At 47.8% G+C, this 22,302-nt stretch overlaps 1 protein-coding gene across 3 annotated transcripts in view; it reads left to right on the top strand.

The window, feature by feature from the left end:
* The first annotated feature begins 8,419 nt into the window (after positions 1-8,419).
* MYL4 (myosin light chain 4) overlaps positions 8,420-22,302 on the top strand; it is a 33,916-nt gene continuing 20,033 nt past the window's right edge. The window contains exons 1-2 of one of the 3 annotated variants that reach the window (XM_069238038.1): positions 8,420-8,802; positions 10,359-10,509. In XM_069238038.1, coding sequence (XP_069094139.1) covers positions 10,390-10,509 — 120 coding nt within the window. In that variant the 5' untranslated portion in view covers positions 8,420-8,802; positions 10,359-10,389. Of the gene's footprint in view, positions 8,803-8,985; positions 9,007-9,801; positions 9,929-10,358; positions 10,510-22,302 lie in introns of those variants that run through there. The other 2 variants (XM_069238039.1, XM_069238037.1) reach the window with 2 other exon arrangements.

The following is a 22,302-nucleotide window of genomic DNA, read 5'->3' on the forward strand; positions in this document are numbered from 1 at the left end:
ATTAGCATCAGCAGAGCTGCATGTTGAATACAGCATTCATCCCAGGATGGTCGTGGCTGGAATGTCCCTCTGTCCCTTGCAGGTCAGTACATCATTTATATATTAAACCCACACTGTGTTAGAAGCACAGATCTGAAGCAATGCTATGTCTAGGTATTAGGAGCTGTCTCCTGAACAGGCAATGCAAGCACTAGGATATCATGTATTGTGCTCCTAGACTTTGACAGAATGTACTGATTTAATTTGGAGGAAAGGCTAACTAAATCAAGTAACTTGTACAATATATTCCTAGAAAAATGTAAAGCAGGCAAAGTGAAGTAAAGTTTGTTAAATGCCATTGCTAAAAGTGATACAGCTAAAATGGGTAAAATATGAAATCTAAAATAAAGCTAAGAAAAAGGCGAACCAACTCGGGTCTAAGAGATCCTCATGACAAACCCAGTTCCACAACTGGATACTTGATGTGGCTGTCCATCATCATTGCTGTGTGACGGCCACCTAGAAAATTGCCACAGTCCATGCTGACGCATGACAAGGGAGCCAGACACAGTTCTTCCATGATTATTGGAGCAGACATGGGTTCTCCACCCGTTATCATGCAGGAGTGACAGCCTCTGACTTTGTCATCTACCCAGGTGTCCATGCCAGGGGAACATATTTTGTCCCTAGCCTTGCCTTTGTCTTTACTATGCCTTGGTGGGGCAGATCACCAACTCGTGCCCACAGGCTTGTGGGTATTACAATCTGTCTTCCTTGAAGGAGCAGGACCTCCGCGCTGGTAGTAATCTCATCTCTGATACTCCAGATCTGGCTGATTGTTGTCTGGTCAAACGTCAATGCCGGGAAGTTATGATACTGTCTTTTATGGAGTGCCTCTTTCACTTTAGATAGGCTCGTGGTTTGCTCTGTGGCCTTCCAGATTTTGCCTAGATAGCACCTGGAGGCAGGCTTCATGTACCACATGTACCTCCATCCTCACAAACTCTCCAACTCCTACATCTTCCTTTGTCTCCCCTATGCCAGTCTGTGCCTGTGGGTGTCTCAACAGGTAGTCCCTTGGGTCATAGACACCTGGACAATACACAACATCGGATGTGAACGGCTGGAGCTGCACTGCCCACAGTTCGATGCAAGAGGGTGCATTCTGGGCTGTGCCAGCAAACAATGGGACGAGCGGCTTGTGGTCTGTCACAGTTCAGAACTGCTGTCCACAGAGGTACAAATGAAAATGGTTACAAGCCCACTGGATCACCAGTACCTCAAGCTCAATCTGCGATTACCTTAACTTGGTGTCAGTCAATGCTCTGCTTGACTATGCATTCTTTTCTTGTATAAGCACTACTCCAAGCCCAAGGGGGCTTGCGTCCACCACCACCTCTGTCTAGCACCTTGAGTAAAAGTATGCCATGGTGGAATCTGCCAGTAGTGCCTCCTTCACTCTTTGGAACTCCAGGTCAGTGTGGGTGTCCCAGTCCCATCGGATATCATTTTTAGTCAGGATTCGCAAAAGCTCAGAGATGGTGGCGAGGCTCAGAATATAGCATCCACAGTGAGTCGCCATTTAGAGGAAACTCCTCACGTCTGACACATTCCCCGGGACAGCTGCATTCTATATGGATTCCACTTTCTTTGAGTGTACCTGTGGTCCCTGGCCATAGAAAAGGTACCCAAAGAACTTGACAGAGTTGGTACAGAATGAGCACTTTTGCTTGTGCATGGTCAGTCCACAGTCAACAGCCACTAAAGGGTCGCCCTCAGCCGTACATGGTGGTCTTCAAGCATGTCGGAGAATATTAGAATGTCGTTGCTAATGTATAGCACTCCAACCAAACCAGAGAGGGTGTCACCGGTGGTGTTCTATACCTGTGGAACCCAACATGTGCCGAAAAGATGGTTATATATCGGCAAGATGGATCAAGTCCGAGTTCGTGATAGCCTGCATTGAGGTCCAACTTTGAAAACCACTGAGCGCCTTTTAGGCCCAAAACTGTGTCATCAACTGTAGGGATTATGTGGCCCTCACTGCGGATGGCTTAGTTTGGGAGCCTCCTATCAACACTAGGGGTGTGCAGGGAGCTTCACTCTGCTGGCAAAACTGAGTTTTTGGAACTCCACGCTCTGCTTGGAGCAGGGAATTAGTCCAAAAACTCCGATAGGCCCGCCAGCAGAGTGGAGCTCACCAGGTGCGCACTGCAGCCCAGTTATGGGCTTCACAGTGCAAACGCAGACAGTAATTGGGCTGCAGTGCGCTCTGGAGCCCTGGAGCAGAGGCCAGAGGGAGGCAGCCGCTGTGGACCTGTCAACGAGGAGAGGAGGACCTCCTGGAAGACCCAGCTAAGTCCTTTTCTCTTCTTCTTTGTTGTTTGTGCACACTGTTGCACAAACAAGGACTGAAACAGCAGCTTTCACTGCCTAAGGCCCTGACCTTAGTTCAGGCCAGGGCCATAGGCTGTGTAAGCTGCAGTTTCAGGCCTCTTGTTCACCGGGCTGTCCTGTGTGCAGTGCTGGGACAGGCCGGCGCACAGGAGGCCTGAAACTGCATTTTTCTCTGCCTACTGCCCTCTCCTGAATGCAATCAATCTCGTAAGTGCTAAGCAGGTTCAGGCCTTCTGGGATCCAGCGCATTCATGACTCTGAGGGTCACGGAATTCTGCCTCAACGGAATTCCACTGAGATTTTAATATGGGTGTGCGGGTAGCTCTGCTCCGCTGGCGGAACTAACAGAGTTTTTGGAACAGTCTGCGCTTGTGCTGTGCAGCCTATAACTGGGCTGCAGTGAGCACTGGAGCCTGGGAGCAGAGGCCAGAGGGAGGCAGTCTCTGCAGACTCATTGACGAGGAGGACCCGCTGGAAGACTCAGGTAAGTCCTTGTCTCTTCTTTATCCTTGTTTGTGCACACTGGTGCACAAACAGGGACTGAAATGGCAGCTTTCGCTGCCTATGGCCCTGGCCTGAATTCAGGCCAGGGCTGTAGACAGTGAAGGCTGCCGTTTCAGGCCTCTTGTGCACTGGACTGTTCCATGTGCACTGCACATGGGGCAGGCCAGTGCACAACAGGCCTGGCCTGAATTCAGGCCACGGCCGTAGGCAACGAATGAAGCTGCCATTTCCGGCCTCTTGTGCACAGGCCTGCCCCGTGTGCACTGCACACAGGACAGGCCGGTGCACAAGAGGCATGAAACTGTAGCTTTCACTGCCTATGGCCCTCTCTTGAATGTGCCCGATCTTGGAAGTGCTAAGCAGGGTCGGGCCTGGGTAACCAGGCCCGACCCTGCTTAGCCTTTCCGAGATCTGGCGCATTCAGAACTCCGCAGGTCATGGAACTCTGCCTCCGCAGACTTCCATGGACTTTTTAATCAACTCCACAGAATTCCGTGGAGTCAGACTCCCTCAACTCCACCCAGGCCTAATCAGCACACAGTCTGATGGTCCCAGGTTGTTTCAGTATTGATGAGACCCAGGAAGTGGGCCCTGTGACTTTCTTGATCACCCCTAGTTGATCCAGATCTCTCTCCACTGGTGACACAGGTGAAACAGCACTCTTCTGTGTCAGGCTGCCATGGGTCTCACAGCCTTGTCAATACAGTATGTAACTTCACTTTAAGGTCTTTCATTCACCCAGGCCCCACAAACAGCGGGGAGAACTCTTGTAGGATATCTGCAGCATGAGATTCATATGTTTCCAATGCAAAGAAAAAGAGTCCTAGGACATCAACAGGGTCCACCCCAGGAGTGGTACCTCTGGTCGCATGAAATCTGGATTGTGTTGACTTCCCTTCGCTCTTCACCACAACCTCTATGACTCAACAGCAATGGTTCAGTGCCCCCATAGTGTAGATTCTTGCTTTAGTCAGTGCTAGTTTTGGCCGTGGCATGATGTTACTGAATTGAGAAAAGTCCATGACAATGACGGAGGCACCTGTGTCGATTAGCGCCTTGATCTGGGAGCCTCCAATGTCAACAGTGCACATTGGTGGGGGCCTTTTATGGATACCGTCCCTGCCCGTGAATGAGATGGTGAACACTTCATCATCGTCATCATCATCAAGGCTATCAGCGGGTTCAGCTCTTTTCAGGCGTCTTGGGGGCGTTTGTGGTGCGGTATAGAGGAGATAGTCTTTGGGTGGTATTTACTTGCTCCTCCTTCACTTTTACCACTCATGCTGGTCCTGCTGGGGCTGCCTCTCTTGCCAGTGCCACCTCCATGTCCACTACCCTTCTATCCGCCAGTTCATGTGACCGTGGCAGTATCAGTATATTGTCTAGCGAGATGCTTCGCACATGGAGTATGGACTTCCACAGGGCAGTCGACCTGCAGCCTTGACTCAATTGGGCCCTGATCTCATTGGGCTGGTTGATATTGATCCAGTTGCAGGTGCTTGCCAACCTTCAGAGTTCTGCATAGAAAACATCCAGAGACTCATCCTCCACTTGCCGGGATTGTCTTAGGTTGAAACTTTCACAATCAGGGTGAAGATGAGGATGAAAGTGGCAGTTCAGTGTTACCATCACCGCATTAAAGTTGTCATCCCCTCCTGTGTTGGGGAGGTGTTTGATTAGGTCACAATAGTTCTGCACCAGCGACATGCAGCATCATTGTCCTCTGCACCGTCCCATCAGTTTTGGGTGTGGCATGAAAGTAGTGCTGCAGGCACCCTACCCATTGGCATCAGTGCAGGGCAGCCATAGCAGGGTCTACCAAATGGCTGAATGGTGGCATTGCCGTGACTAAGGAGTGTGCACAGTGTTCAGGGGCTGTTGTTGCAGGGTTCCGTGGCTGCTCGACTTCGTGCATTTGTGGCTATCACCTGCACCCCATTTGCATCAACAAATCATGCTCCCCTCATTGGGTGCATCGGTCACAAGCACTAGACATTGGCTTAGCCCCTCTTTGTAGCAGACAACTGGCGTGCCCTCTCCCCTGTCCAGAAGGCTAGGAGAGCTTCTACTGCAGAGCCTTCTCTCTATGCCTCACCTTCATGTGGGTCAGCCAACCCTAGGGTCTTGTTAATTTGCTTGTTTTTCAGAATGGTTCAAGATATATCCATTTTCCATTCCTTATTTATTTATTTATTTTGCATTTGCTCATGCTTGTGTCCAAGCTCATGTGGTGGTCTAAGGCTTTGCCAAGCATGCCCAGGCAAATCCTCTGCTTTCCTTGACTCACCAGCTGTTACTAGCCGGGCTGGGTCTCCTCTGAGGCTTCACTTCGCCTCAATAGTGTGGTGCAGTTTGTTGCTGCCAGGTGGCACTGTTGTTGCTTCTCCCAACAGCGATCTGCCTCAAGTCCACTGGCCGCGCTGTTGACTCAGGGAGTGGCTACAGCAGTGTTCAAGTGATGGGCAGGGTGGTGGAGGCACTCCTCAAAGGCATGAACACGTCCCAAAGGCCAGGACCGTGGCTTCTCGCACCTTCAGGTGGGGCACTCTATATACACCAGCCAAGCAGCATGACATCCTGGCACCTCCTGCAGCCACCGACATGGCTTCCTCCTCCGATACAACACAGGGCTCCACTGCTCGCCATGATGCGATGGACCCAACATGCAGGGGTCACCACCGCTGTAGGAGAGTGCCCCTTTTGGCTTGGTTAGCCCCCCACTTTTTTGCCTGATATTGATGCTGACTTGACTGAAAGTGTGCTGGGATCATGCTACCCAGGCCCTAGCACCAATGTTCTTTCCCAAAACCTGTACCATTGCTTCCACAATTAGCACATCCCTGGCATACAGTTAAGTCTCTTGTAAAAGGTACCCATGGTACCAAGGGCCCTGTAGCCATGGAAGGCCCCCAAGGGCTGCACCATGTATTATGCCACCCTAGGGGACCCCTCACCAAGCACATGCACACTGCCACTGCAGCTTTTGTGTGTTGGTGGGGAGAAAAAGACAAAGTCGACACCCACAAACCACTGCCTTTGGCATAGGTAAGTAACCCGTCTAGCAGGCCTTACAGCCCTAAAGCAGGGTTCACTATACCACAGGTGAGGGCATAGCTGCATGAGTAATATGCCCCTACAGTGTCTAAGTCCATTCTTAGACATTGTAAGTGCAGTGTGGCCATATAAAGTACATGGGCTGTGAATTTGTCATTATGAACTCCACAGCTCCATGATGTCTTAACTGAAGTCTGAGAAGTTTGGCATCAAACTTCTCAGCACAATAAACCCACACTGATGCCAGTGCTGGATTTATTGAAGAATGCAGCCAGAGGGCATCTTAGAGATGCCCCCTGTATTTTAGCCAAACTTCTATTGCAGGACTGACCGGCCTGTGCCAGCCTGCCACTTCCAGACAAGTTTCTGACCTCATAGGGTGAGAGCCTTTGTGCTCTCTGTGGCCAGAAGCAAAGCCTGCACTTGGTGGAGGCGCTTCACATCTCCCCCGAGCAGGAACTATAACACCCGGCGGTGAGCCTCAAAGACTCAGGCTTCTTGTTACAATGTCCCAGGGCACTCCAGCTAGTGGAGATGCCCAGCCCCCGGACAAAGCCCCACTTTTGGCGGCAAGTCCGGTGGGAAAATTAGGAAAAACAAGGAGGAATGATCACTTCAGCTGAGACCACCCCTAGGGTGTCCAGAGCTGAAGTGATCTCCTCCTTGCAAAGTCCTCCATCTTGGTTTGGAGGACAGGGACCAATAAGGTTAGGTCTGTGTCCCCCTCCTCAAAGGGAGTGGACACCTGAATGGTGTTGTCACCCTCAGGGACAGTAGCCACTGGCTACTGCCCTCTGACCCCTGTAACACACCTAAATCCATGATTTAAGGGCTCTCCTGAACCTAGCTTGTGAAATTCCTGGTGCCCTCAAGAAGACAACAAGGAAGAAGGAGGACGGCTAAGCTGACCTCCAGCAGAGAAAACTGAAGACACCAAATGCTTTGGCCCCAGCTCTACCAGCCTATCTCCAGCTTCTGAAGCCCCTGCTACAAAAAGGCAACACATCCTGCAGGACCAGCGACCTCTTAAAAGCCTGAAGAAGACAATCTGTACCCCAGAGGACCAAGATCTCCTGTGGACAGCGGCCCTGTCCAGAAAGAAACTCCAGCAAAGTACTCCAGAACTGCCCCGGATCCGCGAGTCCTACCTACTCTGCACCTGATGCCCACGGTCCCTGTCCAGGTGGCTCACTGGCCCAGAGTAGGTCCCTAGGCGATTCCGACCTAGTGTCTACCCTGCGTTCACCCCCTTCTGGCCAATACGACGAGGAGGACCCCACTGACTGCGAGAGAACGAGACGAAGATTCCCACCGCCGTAAAGGTACCCCTGCACCCGCAGCCCCATGGGCTTGGGGAATGCGACCACAAGTACACCAACGTTCAGCAGGTGGCCCTCCTCCTTGTCCAGCCTGTGGTTTTCTGGAACTGACCCCATGGACCTAGCCTGTAGCATCTTTGTGACCCCCGGCGTCCTATTGAAAAGCATTGGGAGCCCGACGCTAAGTTTGCACCCTGCACCTGGTCGCCCCTGTGCCGCTGAGTGTGTATGTTTGGTGTCGACCTGTGGCCCCATGGTGCTCTCCTAAACCCTCCTGGTCTGCCTTCCGAAGACGTGGGTACTTACCTGCAAGCAGGCCTAAATCCAAGTGCCCCCAGTATCCATAGGAGCCCATTTTAAAACGTGTAGCAACTTTCACCTCTGCACCTGGCTAGCCCCATTTTGCTGGTGGTGTGGGTGTTTGAGGTTAACTTGAACCCAAACCTGTGGACCTCCTAACCTCCAGAGACTGGAACTGTAAGTCTTGTACTTACCTCAAAACTGCACTAACTTTTCTCCCCACCCTATAACTGTCTTTGAAAATTGCAGTCAACTTTTACATCAGATATTTGCTAATTTCTTGAAAACCGTTTAACTTGACAAATTGAAACAAAGTTGTGTTGATGCATATGCTTGCTACTTACTTGCAAATGTACTTACCTGCAAACTGAATCTTGTGGTTCTAGAAATAAAGTAACAATATATATTTTTGCTATATAAAAACAATTGGCCCGGAATTAGTCATTGAGTGTGTGCTTTTATTGCCTGTGTGTGTACATCAAATGCTTTGTACTACCCTCTGATAAGCCTAACCACACTACCACAAAAGAGAGCATCTGTATTATCTACTTTATCCTCTGTTAAGGCTCTAGGGAACCCCTGGACTCTGTGCACGCCACGCTATATCTAATTTTTATATAGTATATTCAGAGCCAGCTACCTACAACCACCCTTATCACCAGTGTGGCATCTGCTGGCCTGAGTGGTAACTAGGCCGCATTGGCACAACTACATAGAATGAAGCCACACATAGGTATGGCAGTATATCTTGCAGAGTGACCTGGAGCCACTACTCTGCCCCCTTGGGCCGCGCCTGGACCTCTGGGTGTGTGGGGATGCTATACAATGTATAGTAAAGGCCGGGTGGCACTCTACAGTTTGCAGACGAGTGAAAGGGAGGCTGGGGTGCCACAGAGAGCAGCCTTCTATTCCTGCTGGGTATGCGTGGGTACCAGGGTACAGCTGCAGTGTGTAAGCTGGAGCCTCGATGTGGATGAGAGCGCTGCAGGATGCAGAAAGCCTCACTGCTGCCTCAGACAGGCGATAAGACGGAAGCCTGACGAGTGACAGCGAGGCAGTGGCCATTGGAGGGATCTGGGCTTAGAAATGCAATTTTCGTTTCGCTGACAGCTGCCTATGCTCTGACGTCACCCTGTCTGCACGTGCCCCCTTCAGGACCAGGCAGAGCGCTCCCGCTCTCGCGTGCAACCCGAGAGCCCCCTCCAGCAACGGCAGAGCTTCTGCAAACAGCTGCCTAGATCCGAAGCAGGTTAGTGGGGACCAATGATCCCTTCTCCCTCCCCACCCACCGCCGACTCCTACACAGATGCCTCGATTAAAGCCGCGTCCCCGGCAGCTTTCTGTTGAGGGACGGCCGCTGACTGAGGGGGAGGGACGGAAATTTGGAAAGCAGGGTAGAATGTGGAACCGTGGAGTGTGGGAGAACAAAATCTGAAAATGGTGGAGTGAGGAGGTACAGAATGTGGATATAGCGGAGCGAGGAGGGCAACTTGTGAAAATGATGGAGAGGGAGTAACTGTGGACAGATGGGAAGATGGCGGGGGAGGGCCGCCTGGAGAGGATGAAGGCTGAAAGTGGAGATCATGGAGTGGGTCTTTCTGAAAAGGGCGGCGTGTGGAGATGGTATACGGAGGGCGGCTCCCGCATGAGGGTGAGTGGGATGCTGATGAGGAGAGGCTGAACGTGGAAGTGGTGCGATGGAGAGGATGCAATGGAGAGCGCCGGGGACGAGGACAGAATGTTGAGATGGTGACGGGAGGGGCCATCTGGTTGCACAGAAGGTAGTAACCCCCACGACCCTCAAAAAACCTTTCGATTTCAAATGGACTTTGCGGTCTTGGGTTAACCCTTTGCAAAGAGCCACGTCTGTGGCTGCAAGCTGCGGCCGGACCCCTGTTTCGGAGAGCTTTCTATCTCAAGGCTATTATTACTATTCAGACCTCTCGCTTGCCCCTGTGCATTGTCTTTTCACATTCTAACACTTGTACCTTTTTCCTTGAGGGTTACTCGGCTATTTGCAGAGTCCCCTCCCAAGTCACTGCCGCTCTGTATAAGGGCGCCGTGAGCTATCTTTAGCCCCCTCTGGGGTCCGCTGTGTGAGGGTATTGTGTGCGCCTCCGCCCCCCGGGATGAACCATCAGCTCGTAGGTGTTGGGGGCTCTGACAAAGGACAATTGTCACCGCCCGCGCCCCTCCTCCGCAGCCAAGCACCCTCTGCCCTCGCCAGGGAGCCTCCTTTTATAGTCAGCGGGATGCGCTCCTGCGGCTGGGCCGCCCCCAGGACCCTCGGGCTGGAGGTATAAAGGGGCGAAGAGACGTCCCCTGCCGTCCTGCTCACCTCTGCTCCCCGCTCCTCATCTTCTCCATTCATCTTGGTATTTCCGCTCCTCCTTTTGTGCACCCCTTCTTTACTCACTGATCTTCCTCTACCCCCCGCTCAGTTTCATCACTGACATCAGGGCAACTTGTTCCTCCTTTTCTCCATTCCCTTCTGTACTTTTTACTCCTCCTTTTCTCCATCACGGCGCTACCTTTCGCTTCTTCTTTTCATCTTTGACTTCGCAGCGCTCTCCGCCTCCATTTACCCCAAGACTACATAAAATCTACTTGTTCGTATTCACCCTGGTGTGCTGTCTCTGCCCGACAACTGTCCGCTCATCTTTCTCTTTAGCTATCAATATTCCCTGCGCCTCATTTTCTCTACCGGCCTTAACTTTCTTCCTTCCTGTTTTTCCACTTACCTCCGTTATCTCTGCTCCTTGTTTTCTCTGCTCACTTGAGAACCCTAATTATTTTCTCCTACAGGGGGTAGCTCCCACAGACTCCAGGTCTCATCATGCCGCCTAAGAAGATCGAACCCAAGAAGGACGCCACCAAGGCGGCCCCTGCCCCCGCAGCCGCGCCCGCCGCACCCGAACCCCCGAAGGAGCCTGCATTCGACCCTAAAAACATCACTGTGAGTACCACATATACAATGGCGTAACAAAGCTCCTCGTAGCCTCCGTTCGGGGCCGAGCTCCAGGGACTTCCTTAGAACAGCACATTGTGCGCGGGCGGCAGGACCCTCACTGGGTACAGGAGAGAGGGGGCCCCTCCAGGTATTTTGCAGGGACCCCCTCAAGTTTCATAACGCCCCTGCAAATATACATTGAATTGCTGTACTAGTCTAGGCAGGGTGTGTGGGAGAGAGACATATTTTATAGACACGATTCACCTTACAGGTACTTGTCGGCTATAAGGTGCACCGAGCGATAGATGTCCATGGGGCCTTTTCTTCCATGAATGACTTCATGTTGCGCACGTGTCTGGGTATGTGTGCCCGGGGGTGCTATTTCCTCTCATGCATAGCTAGATTTATGGGTGTCTTACACTGTCGCAAAGTTTTTCGAGTCTCACGTTTTTCACAGAGGGGGATCGCCTTTGGCACCTTTTGCTCATCACCGTGGACCTCCTGGGATGCCCCGTGCAATCACTCAAGTAGCGCCTCCTGACTTCTTCAGACTTGGCTCGCGTACAAACTCTGACGTCAGTCCACCTGTTTCAAGTCTGTGTATGCCTGTCTCCATCGCGTTCTATAGTCCTGCGTTTGGCACTAAATGTATGCCTGCGCTTGAAGGCTCAGACACGCCTGTCTTTGTCTCCAGTCCATTGCCACTCGCCCTGTTTTGCTCAAACACGCCTGTGTGTGCGTCTCCAGCTCATGGCCCTGTGCTTGCCTGTTATTTGCGTGCCTTGTGAAACATAGATGTACCTGTTTCTAGCTGGTGGTCGCTTGCCCTTTATTTGCTTGTTGTATTCCTGTCTTGGGACGCCAAGAGATGCCTGTCTCCAGCTTGCGTCCTCTCCCCGCTTCTGTGTGGTCATTGTTCGCCTGGCCTGGGATGTGCCTGTACCAGCCCATGGTCACTCGCCCAGCATGATCTGATCGCCCTGCCTGTCTTGGGATGGCCAGGGGTCCCTCTGTGTGCCTGTCATTAACACTGGCCATTGCATTACATTTGTTTATTGTTTGCCTGCCTTAGGATACCAAAATATGCGTCTTTGTGCCCTTTCTAGACATGGTCTCTTGCCCCGTATTTGTTTATTATTTGCCAGCCTTGGGATGCTCAGGTGCGCTTTATACAAACCTTTTAGGACAGTTTTTTCTTTATATGCAAGGCAGGGGTCTAGAGTAAAGAATTAAGTTGAAACCCCCCATGCATTTTAAGCCCCTTACAAGAGGAACCCGTATGAACTATAGGTTCGCTCTTGCTAACACCAGTGGAGTGAGGGGAGCCAATCTGCAAGTGTGCACAACACACATTTTCACCAAAAGCCCATCCCCTGCTTAGAGCTCACAAGAGAGTCTGCCATGGTATGTGGTAGCGAGGAGGCACCGGGGGATGAAGCATGCCACTAGTACTGGGTGAGGGGGACCATCCTTAGTTTTTTATATCTACCATGGAGACTAGCACCATGAGGTCCTGATCTCAGTTCTCTCATTGCAATGAATCAGGGGTTTCCATGTCCACTTACTGGGTATCCTGATACTTTATTTCTTTTACTGACTTGGGATGTGTCTGGTTCCAGACCATGGGCTCTGGTCCTATATTTACTCATTATTTTCCTATCCCTGGATGCCCCGATGCCCCAGTCTCCGTCCTACAGTTCCTCTTGCGTAGTTGCTCATTATTTTCCTCTGATTACTGACTGCCTTATGACATTTTGCAAGGCACACGTAGACTTTATAATTCTCTAAAAGTAAACAAGTATGCTTATGAGACACCTGTCAGGCAATAATGAAACATAAATGAATGAATTACGCGATTGCTTTAATAACCTATGCAATCCTAATGTAATCATTTATTATTTAACTTCATCAGCTTGATGTCAGGGATACATAGAAAACATGTGAGATGACATTTTAGCTTTGTGATCATGTTAGGTTTTTATAAGTACACGGAAGCAGCCTCTTGATTGGTTGAGCCACATATGATAGAAACCAAGGCTCTAAGGCCTCCTTCCTTGGTCTGCTGCAGGCCCCTCCAGTTGCTGTTGGGGAGGGCACTGATGCAAGAGTAGTCAAGTGGCTTTGAGCCCTGCCGGTTGTGCAACTGGATTTGATGGTGCACGATATCGCACCCTGACCCAAGGGCCTGCTTGGCTGGACCCCGCGTGTTAGTAGTGCACGGCTGCAGAGGCCGTGCTTACACCTTCAGATGGTGGCCCAGCCAGTAAGACCATTCTTTATGATTTCATCTCCCCCTCCTTGTTCTTCCTCTTCCTGTGGGATTGTGAGGATGAGCTGTAGTTGGGTCTATTCATGCCGTCATCTTTGACTCCGAAGGGCAGTTCTCTGCACCAACTACATTCCCAACAATGTGGACCATTGATCCATCAGCGGGACCTGAAGCGCCATCCCATCAGAGGGATTTGGTGGTTTTCTACCTTCTTTTATTTGACCTCGCACCTTCTTTGCCTTTTGCTGCAGGCAGTCCAAGTCTATCTGTGGACAGGATGTTATTGTGTGAGCCAGGAACCCGTAGCTTATGGGTGAGCACTGAGCATCCACATCTTATTGGGCTATTACCGTGATGAAGATACTTGGACTGAGAAAGCAGGGGCTTGGCACCGGTGTTTTCATCTGTTGCTGTGGCTGTTCCACTCGTTAACAAGAATAGCCTGGAGAGCTTTTTCTTATGACTCTGTACATATGAACTTATTATATTTTCACCTGTTTCGTGCCTTGTAGCACAACTTGTACTTATGCAATTTTTTACATTGGCAAATGAGTTGTTTATAAAGCTCTTTGGATACAAGCGTTGTCGTAAATTAAATACATCAATAAATAAATAGGTAGATATCCGAAGGCTGTGCTGCTTTACTTCCTAATTTACTCAGTACCTTCATTAAAATTGCTGCGATTCCTTACATTGGAGATGTTTTCTCTAGATTCGTACCATGGGCATTTCGCCACAATGTCCTTCATTATGTTGGTGTTTTTTTATTTTATACATAGTGTGTGCAAGTATGTTTAAGGTCTACTTTAGACCAAAGCCTTTTTCCTTTTCCAAAAATATAATATACTTATAATGGACTTTGTGTCAGCCACCTTCAGTCATTGACTTTTTTCGTTCAGGATCATCCAATCATTGACATGAGACATTGCCGACAACATTATAGATTAACACATAGAGTATTTTGATCTCATAGTTTTTCTATTGGCCATTTGGGTATATATTTTTCCGTCACCATTGGAAACTTGAGGGACTGTTTCACATTGGAAAAAGAAAAGGCCATTATTTACTTTTTTGAGACATTAGATTAGCTATGACAGGCCTGTATTTTATTCAAAAAGCTATCCTTTTCTTTTTTCAGTGTAGCACCCATTCTTCAGATACTTTTGTCGGCACTTAAGTGAGTAACTCCCAAGTTTGTGTTCCTATTGATTTTACAATGGTGTCCTTCTTGGAACAGTATTGACATTAGTGAATCATTGTTGTATCATAACAATATGGCCACCATGCATAGAATCAGTGTAGCAGCCACTTTGGGATGGCAAAACAGTGTTACACTTTGTAAAATAACATTCCAAGATGGCTTCCATGTTTACTCTCAAATGATTGGTCATCTTGTTGTCTAATAGTCAGTCATCAGTGTGTGTATTTGTGTAATTATAGTCAGGCCACACTTTCCATAGAAAATGTCGTTTTTGTTTTAATAACATTGGTGCTGCTTGAGGAATCTGCATGAATTTTCCCAAACAAGTTCACCCACTTTGGCTCTTTTATGGAATGGTTTTCACTGATTTGTCATGTGGGCCTAGAATAAAAGAAGGGAAGGGGTCCTAAAAGTGCTATTTCCCATTTTAATTCCAATGGAAAGGTTTGCTCTCAGATACACAAAAATTAGCTGACCGGAATCATACCAAGTTTAGTACAAACATAGAAATTTACTCAGAAAACTGTGGTTTTGTGATTTTTTGTAAGTCCATCCTGGTGGTTTTGAGAAATTAGCATTTAAAGAAGGGGTTGGACTGGGCATGAAGGGGGTTACTTGCAGAAAAAGTTAGAGATATCTGAAACATTGGGTCCTGTGGCACTCATGTGATACCAAAAAACAAAAGAATAGTCTCTTATGGTTGGCAGTGGGAGCATTCACTACTGTCGGCCATTTTGGTACAGCGAATCCAGAGAACAAACCAATGCATTGAAACAATGTGATTGGCTGACCGAACAATGAGAGCAATGTTGCGGCTGCTGTTACAGGACCCAGGGACTCAGTCCACTAGTTCTAAAAAAAGTAAAATAAAAGAATACATAAGGGAGGATCCTTGATTTTCCAGGCCCATGTGGATGGAGGGATCAAACGGACCTCCCTTAGGTTAAAATTAAAAAAGTATCTTTTGTTGTGGGAACCACAATTGCAGTGGCTGTATCCCAGAGAGTCTCTCCTGTGAGTTACTGCAGTTCCAGCACAGTACCACAGTACTAAAAAACATTAAAAAAGTTAGAAGGGTCTGCGGGCAACTGCCATTATGCAGGGTGTAAGCTGTGTGCAGTGGGGGTTGGCTGCATGAATTGGGTAAAGGCTTAGGGCCAACCCCCTCTGTGCACAGCTGAAGGCAGTAGACATCAGGGAATGGAGGGGGTTGGCAGTCTGTGGGAGTTATGCTCAGGTTGCACATAGGAGTTGGGCACACAGCCTGGCCTGAGGTCATGTCCTGTGGCCAACCCCCAGTTGTTCATGGTCGGCATCTGCAGGGGTTGGGTGCAGGTCTCCCATGGGGTTTCTGCACAGGACTTGGCCAGCAGGGGGCATGGCTACTTACTGGGGGGTTGGCCGGAGGGCCTGGCCAAAAGCCATGTGCTGCAGGGCGCTGGGTACAGTGCCAGATCAAGATAGAATTCGCTAAAGGCAGTGCGCAGCTGTGTGGTTGGCTGCGCATAGCTGATGTAATCAGTAATATCAATGATCTCATCAGTGATGTAATATGTGCGGTCATAAGCAGTGCAACAAGGCACAAGTTATAGTTAGTTAACTAAACTTTAACTAGCAAATTTCAGTTTTTCAGTATTTAAATGTTAGTTCTTATCTCATTTCAACTCCTAACTATAATGTCAAATTACTTGTAGATTAAAAAGGATTCAGTGTTTCTAACCTTGGCCTTATTAAATTTAACATAAAATAAATATCTTTGCTGTAATTGCTTTTTCTTCTTTAGGTTCACATAGCAAATCAATATTGGGGTAAATCCCTGTGTTTGGTTTGTCCGGTGTGCTCACTTGGTGAATCAATTTACCCCACAATCGATTTGCTATGTGAACCTGAAGAATTATTTGAATGCGAAGAAAAAGCAATTACAGCAAAAATATTTATACCTACTAAAGGCCTTGAAAAAGCCCCAGGCTATCGAGCCACCTAGGGGGAGAAACACGTGTCGACTGCCCACTGTTCACCTATACGCATAATATGTACTACTGCCTCGCAAAACGTATTGGATGGAGAAAAATGATCTAGCTGCAAAATAAACTACAGACTACAAAAAAAAAAAAACTTTGAACCTTTTAGAAAGCTAAGGGCAGACACACTCAATCCTTCTCTACAAGTTGGTCAATATAGAGGTTGAGTACCTCCAAGCCTCATGAAGTGGAGTACCTCTGGGACAATGGATACTTATTAACAGGAGGGGAGTGCTGGACCTTTTGTACATAGTGATTGGTATAATGTTACTTTAACTTTTTTTTGTGTGAATATATATAGTTTTTTAGTGAATATATATCTATAGGGAAAGAGGGGGAGAGAGTATACATAGGCATTGTAACAATAAACACCGACTGTTTTAAAACTAACAAAACCTCGAAATTAAACAGTTATACATAACTGACAGAAGTATGACTTGCACTCCATAGATTTCAGATGTCATCAGTGATGTAATATGTGAAGTCATAAGCAGTACATCAGAAAGGTGCTAGTTATACCTATGCCAATTACATTTAACAAGTAAATTTCAGTGGTTGTTTGGTAGACTTGCTTATAACCCCACCTAAACATTTACCCTTTTCAGTGTTTTTCTACAGATTTTTAGCATAAGTGAAAATCTTAGTACCTTCCTTACGTATAACTCCACTTTAAGTCTTTTTTCAGTGAATTTCTATTTTTTGTATTGTAACGTAACATCTTATTATGAATACATCTGCAGTAAACCCCTGCCATGCACAGTCTTCGAGCATGGCCTTTCTACCCTGCCCCTTTATATTATTTCTATTTTTAGGACTTGGGAACCAAGTCACTGGGTCCTTGTAATGGTGGATGCAACATTTTTCTTCATGTTACCACCACAAATTACATTGGTCAGTTCAGCGAAACTTATATATATATATATATATATATATATTTCCTGAATTGTTTGCCTTCTGTTTGAAAACTGTTTGAAATGAGTTTTCTTAAAGCATGGTAAAACTGTCTCACACACAGTTGGCAAACCTATTTTCCCTTTAAGTCCCTAGTAGAGTGATAGATCTCACCAGAATGAGGCTCAGGCAGCATCCTATACATGGTTTACGTTTATTGGGGCTCAGGTGGCATCATGTCCAATCTCATAGGAATGGGGCGTGGGCAGCGATACATGCATGTAAGGATAATGGGACTCACGCAGCATCATGTGCAGTCTCATAGGAATGGGGCGTGGGCAGCGATACATGCATGTAAGGATAATGGGGCTCACGCAGCATCATGTTTAGTCTCATCGGAATGGGGCCGAGGCAGCACAATGTCCGGTTTCATCGGAATAGAGCCCAGCTGCATCCCTGTCCACTCTCCATGCGTGAATGAGTCTCGTGCCATAGAGCTTCCTGGCACTGTGTCCTTTCTCCCTGGACACTCGCTAGGCTTTGGAAGACCATAAATATTAATCAAACTGTGGTCAGTAACATACTGATTACTAATCAGTACCGATCAATGCGAGGCTCTTCCCACTTACACTCTAGCTCCCGAGCTGGGCTGCATCACCATCCAACGAAATGATCAAAATCTATCCATTTTTATAGTCTGAGAATTATTGTTACTTGTGAGGCCAATTTGTTTGTCTAACCCCAAAACAAATGTCATAGTGAATGCCACCATCAGGAGGACTGTTAATGCCAGTAATGCGGTGCCAAGCGCAGCAGACCATGCAGGGTACACAGCGCGAGGAGGGCCTTGGCTCTGGGGTAGCCAGAACTGACCCAAAGCCCTCTGTGGCAGTTACTACATGGATGAACTTTAGTAATGCCTCAGGTTGTTGTAATGAGCCTGCTGGGATAATACTAACTTACTGCTTATACAACATCTGTGCCGTTACTAAGAACAACAAATATCAGATTGTACTGCTACTTAATTTAACGGTATTCAGTTCCCTGCCTAAGGCCCTGGTTGTGAGTGGGTCGGTGGTACGGTGCAATTTATTGCATTCTGTAACATTTCCAGGATTCGGAATTTATCAGTTGCAATAAATTACACATATACCGAGCTTTTGAGGAGTAACATACACAGCAAAATCTGCATGTCACTGTAAATACCGTACACCTTTCCCGTTTGAATTACAGCATGTTTGACCTGCCAGAATTTATCAAAGACTGAGGACTTTATCACATCTAGTATATACGGGTGCAGTAAATGCCACACGACTGTAACTCTTACGCCTGTGCATACAGGGGTTTGCGCAGTGGTCAGAAAATTCCGACCGGTTCAGAATCAGGGCCTTTGCCAGTCTTGCTGGGATTGAAACATTCATCCTTTAGATGTCAATGGCGAGCGTTAAATCTTTGAGCCATCTTGCTTAGGGGGGTTGACTTTGTTCAAAGATTTCTTTACAATGCACAGATGTGAAAAGAGTTGTAATGTTGAACTGAACAGTGGCATCTCAGGTTGTTCAGCTCTCAATTGTTTGATGGAGTGATATCTTTGAAAACAGTTTACCATGGATGTACATCATACGTTGCAAGATTCAACAGTACTGAGAGTGCGAGAGAGGAACGTTTGTGTCAGATGTTAAGGAGTGCATGTAAGGGTGTGAAAGACCTATTTTGGGCTTACCAAGAAACTGTAGTGGGCTTACAGCACGTCTATGACTTGCCAGTCATTGGCTTTATTGTCACTCTTATTTACTTGTTTCTTATTCAGTGTCTTTCCTTGTACCATCTTTTCCATTTTGTGTTTTTTAGTTCCCGGAAGCATAGATTCTTTACCTTCCTTTTGATTAGCTGATTTATATTCTTCCACTGCTCGCTTTTAATGGAACTACGTTTTCATTTTGGTTATGCAGTCCATGACAGCACATGTGTTTTCCTGCTCTCTTCCTCATGCACTTCTACCCTACCAATATCTGCCCCCCATGCTTTGTATTGCTGTCTTTCTCATGTGCTTCTCCCTCCCACCCTGTGCTGCTCTCTCTCAATAGCTGCTTTTCTCCTCACCCTCCCACACCTGGCTATGTAGTTTATATTTTTTTATTTTCCTATATTTACTCCCTGTTGCTTTCCCCTCACCTGTGCCAAATCATGCTCCTCTTTACCCCCTGCCATTTTTTCTATTTTATTTTTTTTAAAAATGTTTAGGCCGGCGCATCAGCAAATTGGTGCTAGCCCTTCTGCCTTACAAAAAAGTATTTTCTCACTACTTCAGTATCATTTAATTTTTTTTACCGATCCATCTTAGATCAACCAACGCATAAATGGCTCAGCCTCCTTTCCATCACACATACGCACACCTACGAAATGATATGCCGCAAGCTCACATCATCATATTTTAGTATTGTTCCTCTATTTTTTCGGCCTATGCCGCACAGAATCAGTAAAAATGCTTTTTTCCCATGCTGTACAGAATCACCACAATACATTGGCAAACTGAAAAGGTCCCAAAGGTGGGGCCAGTTGGCTTTGCCAATGCTTGTTAGACTTCGAGTAGGGTCGAACCCTCAAACGACTATTGCACATAACGAATGGTGCAAGATGCTCTCATATTTAACTTACTTGTTCAAGACTACGGGGGTGATTCTAACCCCGGCGGTCTTAGACCGCCGGGGCCAGGGTCGGCGGGAGCACCGCCGACAGACCGGCGGTGCCCCGCAGGGCATTCTGACCGCGGCGCTTTGGCCGCGGTCAGTGCAGGAAAACCGGCGGTCTCCCGCCGGTTTTCCGCTGCCCCTTGGAATCCTCCAAGGCGGCGCAGCTTGCTGCGCCGCCGAGGGGATTCCGACCCCCCCCTACCGCCATCCAGTTCCCGGCGGTCCGCCCGCCGGGAACCGGATGGCGGTAGGGGGGGTTGCGGGGCCCCTGGGGGCCCCTGCAGTGCCCATGCCACTGGCATGGGCACTGCAGGGGCCCCCGTAAGAGGGCCCCTAAATGTATTTCACTGTCTGCTGCGCAGACAGTGAAATACGCGACGGGTGCAACTGCACCCGTCGCACAGCTTCCACTCCGTCGGCTCGATTCCGAGCCGGCTTCATCGTGGAAGCCTCTTTCCCGCTGGGCTGGCGGGCGGCCTGAAGGCGGCCGCCCGCCAGCCCAGCGGGAATGTCAGAATTACCGCCGCGGTCTTTCGACCGCGGAACGGTAACCTGACGGCGGGACTTTGGCGGGCGGCCTCCGCCGCCCGCCAAGGTCAGGATGAGGGCCTACATCTTAGAATGCGATTTTCAGATGCTAAACAATTCAATGTAGCCTGTGTATAAATGCAAGTGAGAGACGATAAAACATTAAATAACTATTTCCTTTTTTTTTTTTGCAAAGACTGCCGAGTAGATCAAACAAAAAAATCGATCAGAGTTGCACTAGGCCAAACCATCTCTTATAAGCATGGTGAAAATCAGTATAATTTATGTTATAGTTTTCCCTACAGAAAATAACATGGGGTTTTACACTTTTTTCAATCCCCAGAAAACTTTGCACCTCTTTGACAGATCTTCACAAAACTCTCCAGAATTGAACAAATGTTGATAAATCCTACTTTCCCAAAATTTTGCGAAGTCTAAAAAACAGTGCAAAAGTTCCTAAAGATTTTTTAAAAAAAGGTGTACGGCTCTTAGCTGAATCGAAGCAAACAAGTTTTTGAATGCCAGATGCCAGTCCTAGAAAGTAGGGGATCGTGCTGGATCTAAGTTCTGGCAGCTATTTCCGGGATCCAACCGACCCAGGGAAATATGCTGAATTTCTTATGGTGTCATTTTCTGACATCAGAGCATAATTCATTAAGGCCCACAAGTTGTCTGCATTTCGGTCAGAGCAGCAACCAAGTGGGAGCAAGGGTTTTTTCTTTTTTTTTACTTCCAACCGAGCCAAAAACAAAGGCCTGATATAAAGGTCCATCAGCCCTTCTTTTGTTCAAGTATTATAGTGGCTGGGAGCCATCTCAAGTCTAACACCTAGACACTTATGCAAAGGAAGGAAACAAAGACACAGAACTTACCACTTCACAGGTAAATTAGATAAATTGTAACTTGGAGGCACGTGTGTTTAACCTCCCTACGCAAGAGATGTATACGCGCTACTTGAATGTAATATTTATCCGTGTGTATGAGTAATTACACAAATAATTATTTAAATTACATCTACTAATTTATTTTGTATTTAATTTTTTTTATAATGTTACTCATCCGAGTGTAGGTTGTCAGACCACTTTACATCACACACATAGACACAATAAATCATACAAGTTTGTAAATCAATATTCAATAAATGTTTCATTAGACAATGAGGGTTATAAGGTGTAGGAATCACATTTCGTCCATACTTGTGGGCATTATATGTTACAGGTGCGGCCCGTTCTTTAGGGTGGAGGGGCCACGCCCCCCCCCACCTTTTGCCCCTCATGAAGAGTGTCTGTCAGACTGAACAAAGGTCAGCCTGACAGACACTCTTCATGCCCAGGTCAGGCAGCCAGGAGCAAGACACACGCTATTTGCGTAGACTCCTGGCTGCCTGAGCTGAACTTTGCTGAGCTGAGGAATTCACAGCTCCTATGGGCGTGACCTCCTCGGCTCAGCAAAGGTGCCTCGAGGCCCTCCCCTGAGTGACAAGGAAAGCGTCACCCATTGACTTCGACCTGGGTGCTTCAGGTTTAAGTCCTGAAGCGCTTAGGGCGAGTGTCAATCAGTGACACTTTGTCACAGAGTGGGGTGGGGTCAGCAGTCTCACTGACCCCATCCCACTCTGTGACGAGGCTGGGACTGCTGCCTTCCCTCATTGGCTGACCAATGAGCATCAGGAATACAAACAAACATTGGCAAAGCCAATAGGTTTGGCGTTAACTGCCTGCCTTTTCACATTATCAATGCTTGTTTGCAAAACTTTATTGTTGGGAAGCTGATAAAAACAATTGGCTAAAAGCAAATCTATACATATTTTGTATCTGAAAAAGCACCTATTGCCATAGTAGTTCCTGGCAATGACAGTAACTAGTCTGTGTGTGGATGTGCTCAGTGTGATAGTGCACAATGCTGTCATTGCTAGTTGCTGAAGTGGGCTGATTCACTGCCCCATGCTGTACTGGGTGGATGAAAAATGTGATTGACACAGCAACAATCTAATGGATGAAAAGGGCTGACTGAAAGCCACTGTAGTTATATTCTGTATATAATTTTAGTAAAATCGAAACGCTCTTGGCTAACACCCGACCTAATTAAACGAGGCTATGGGAGGGCTTTGTTTATGTGATGCAGTTTTTATTCCTGGTGATTCCCTGTTCCACAGCAGCCAAAAAAGCTACTGTAAAGGGGTTAAGTTTGGAGAAA

This window comes from Pleurodeles waltl, chromosome 6, assembly GCF_031143425.1.
Source record: "Pleurodeles waltl isolate 20211129_DDA chromosome 6, aPleWal1.hap1.20221129, whole genome shotgun sequence".
NCBI lineage: Eukaryota > Metazoa > Chordata > Amphibia > Caudata > Salamandridae > Pleurodeles > Pleurodeles waltl.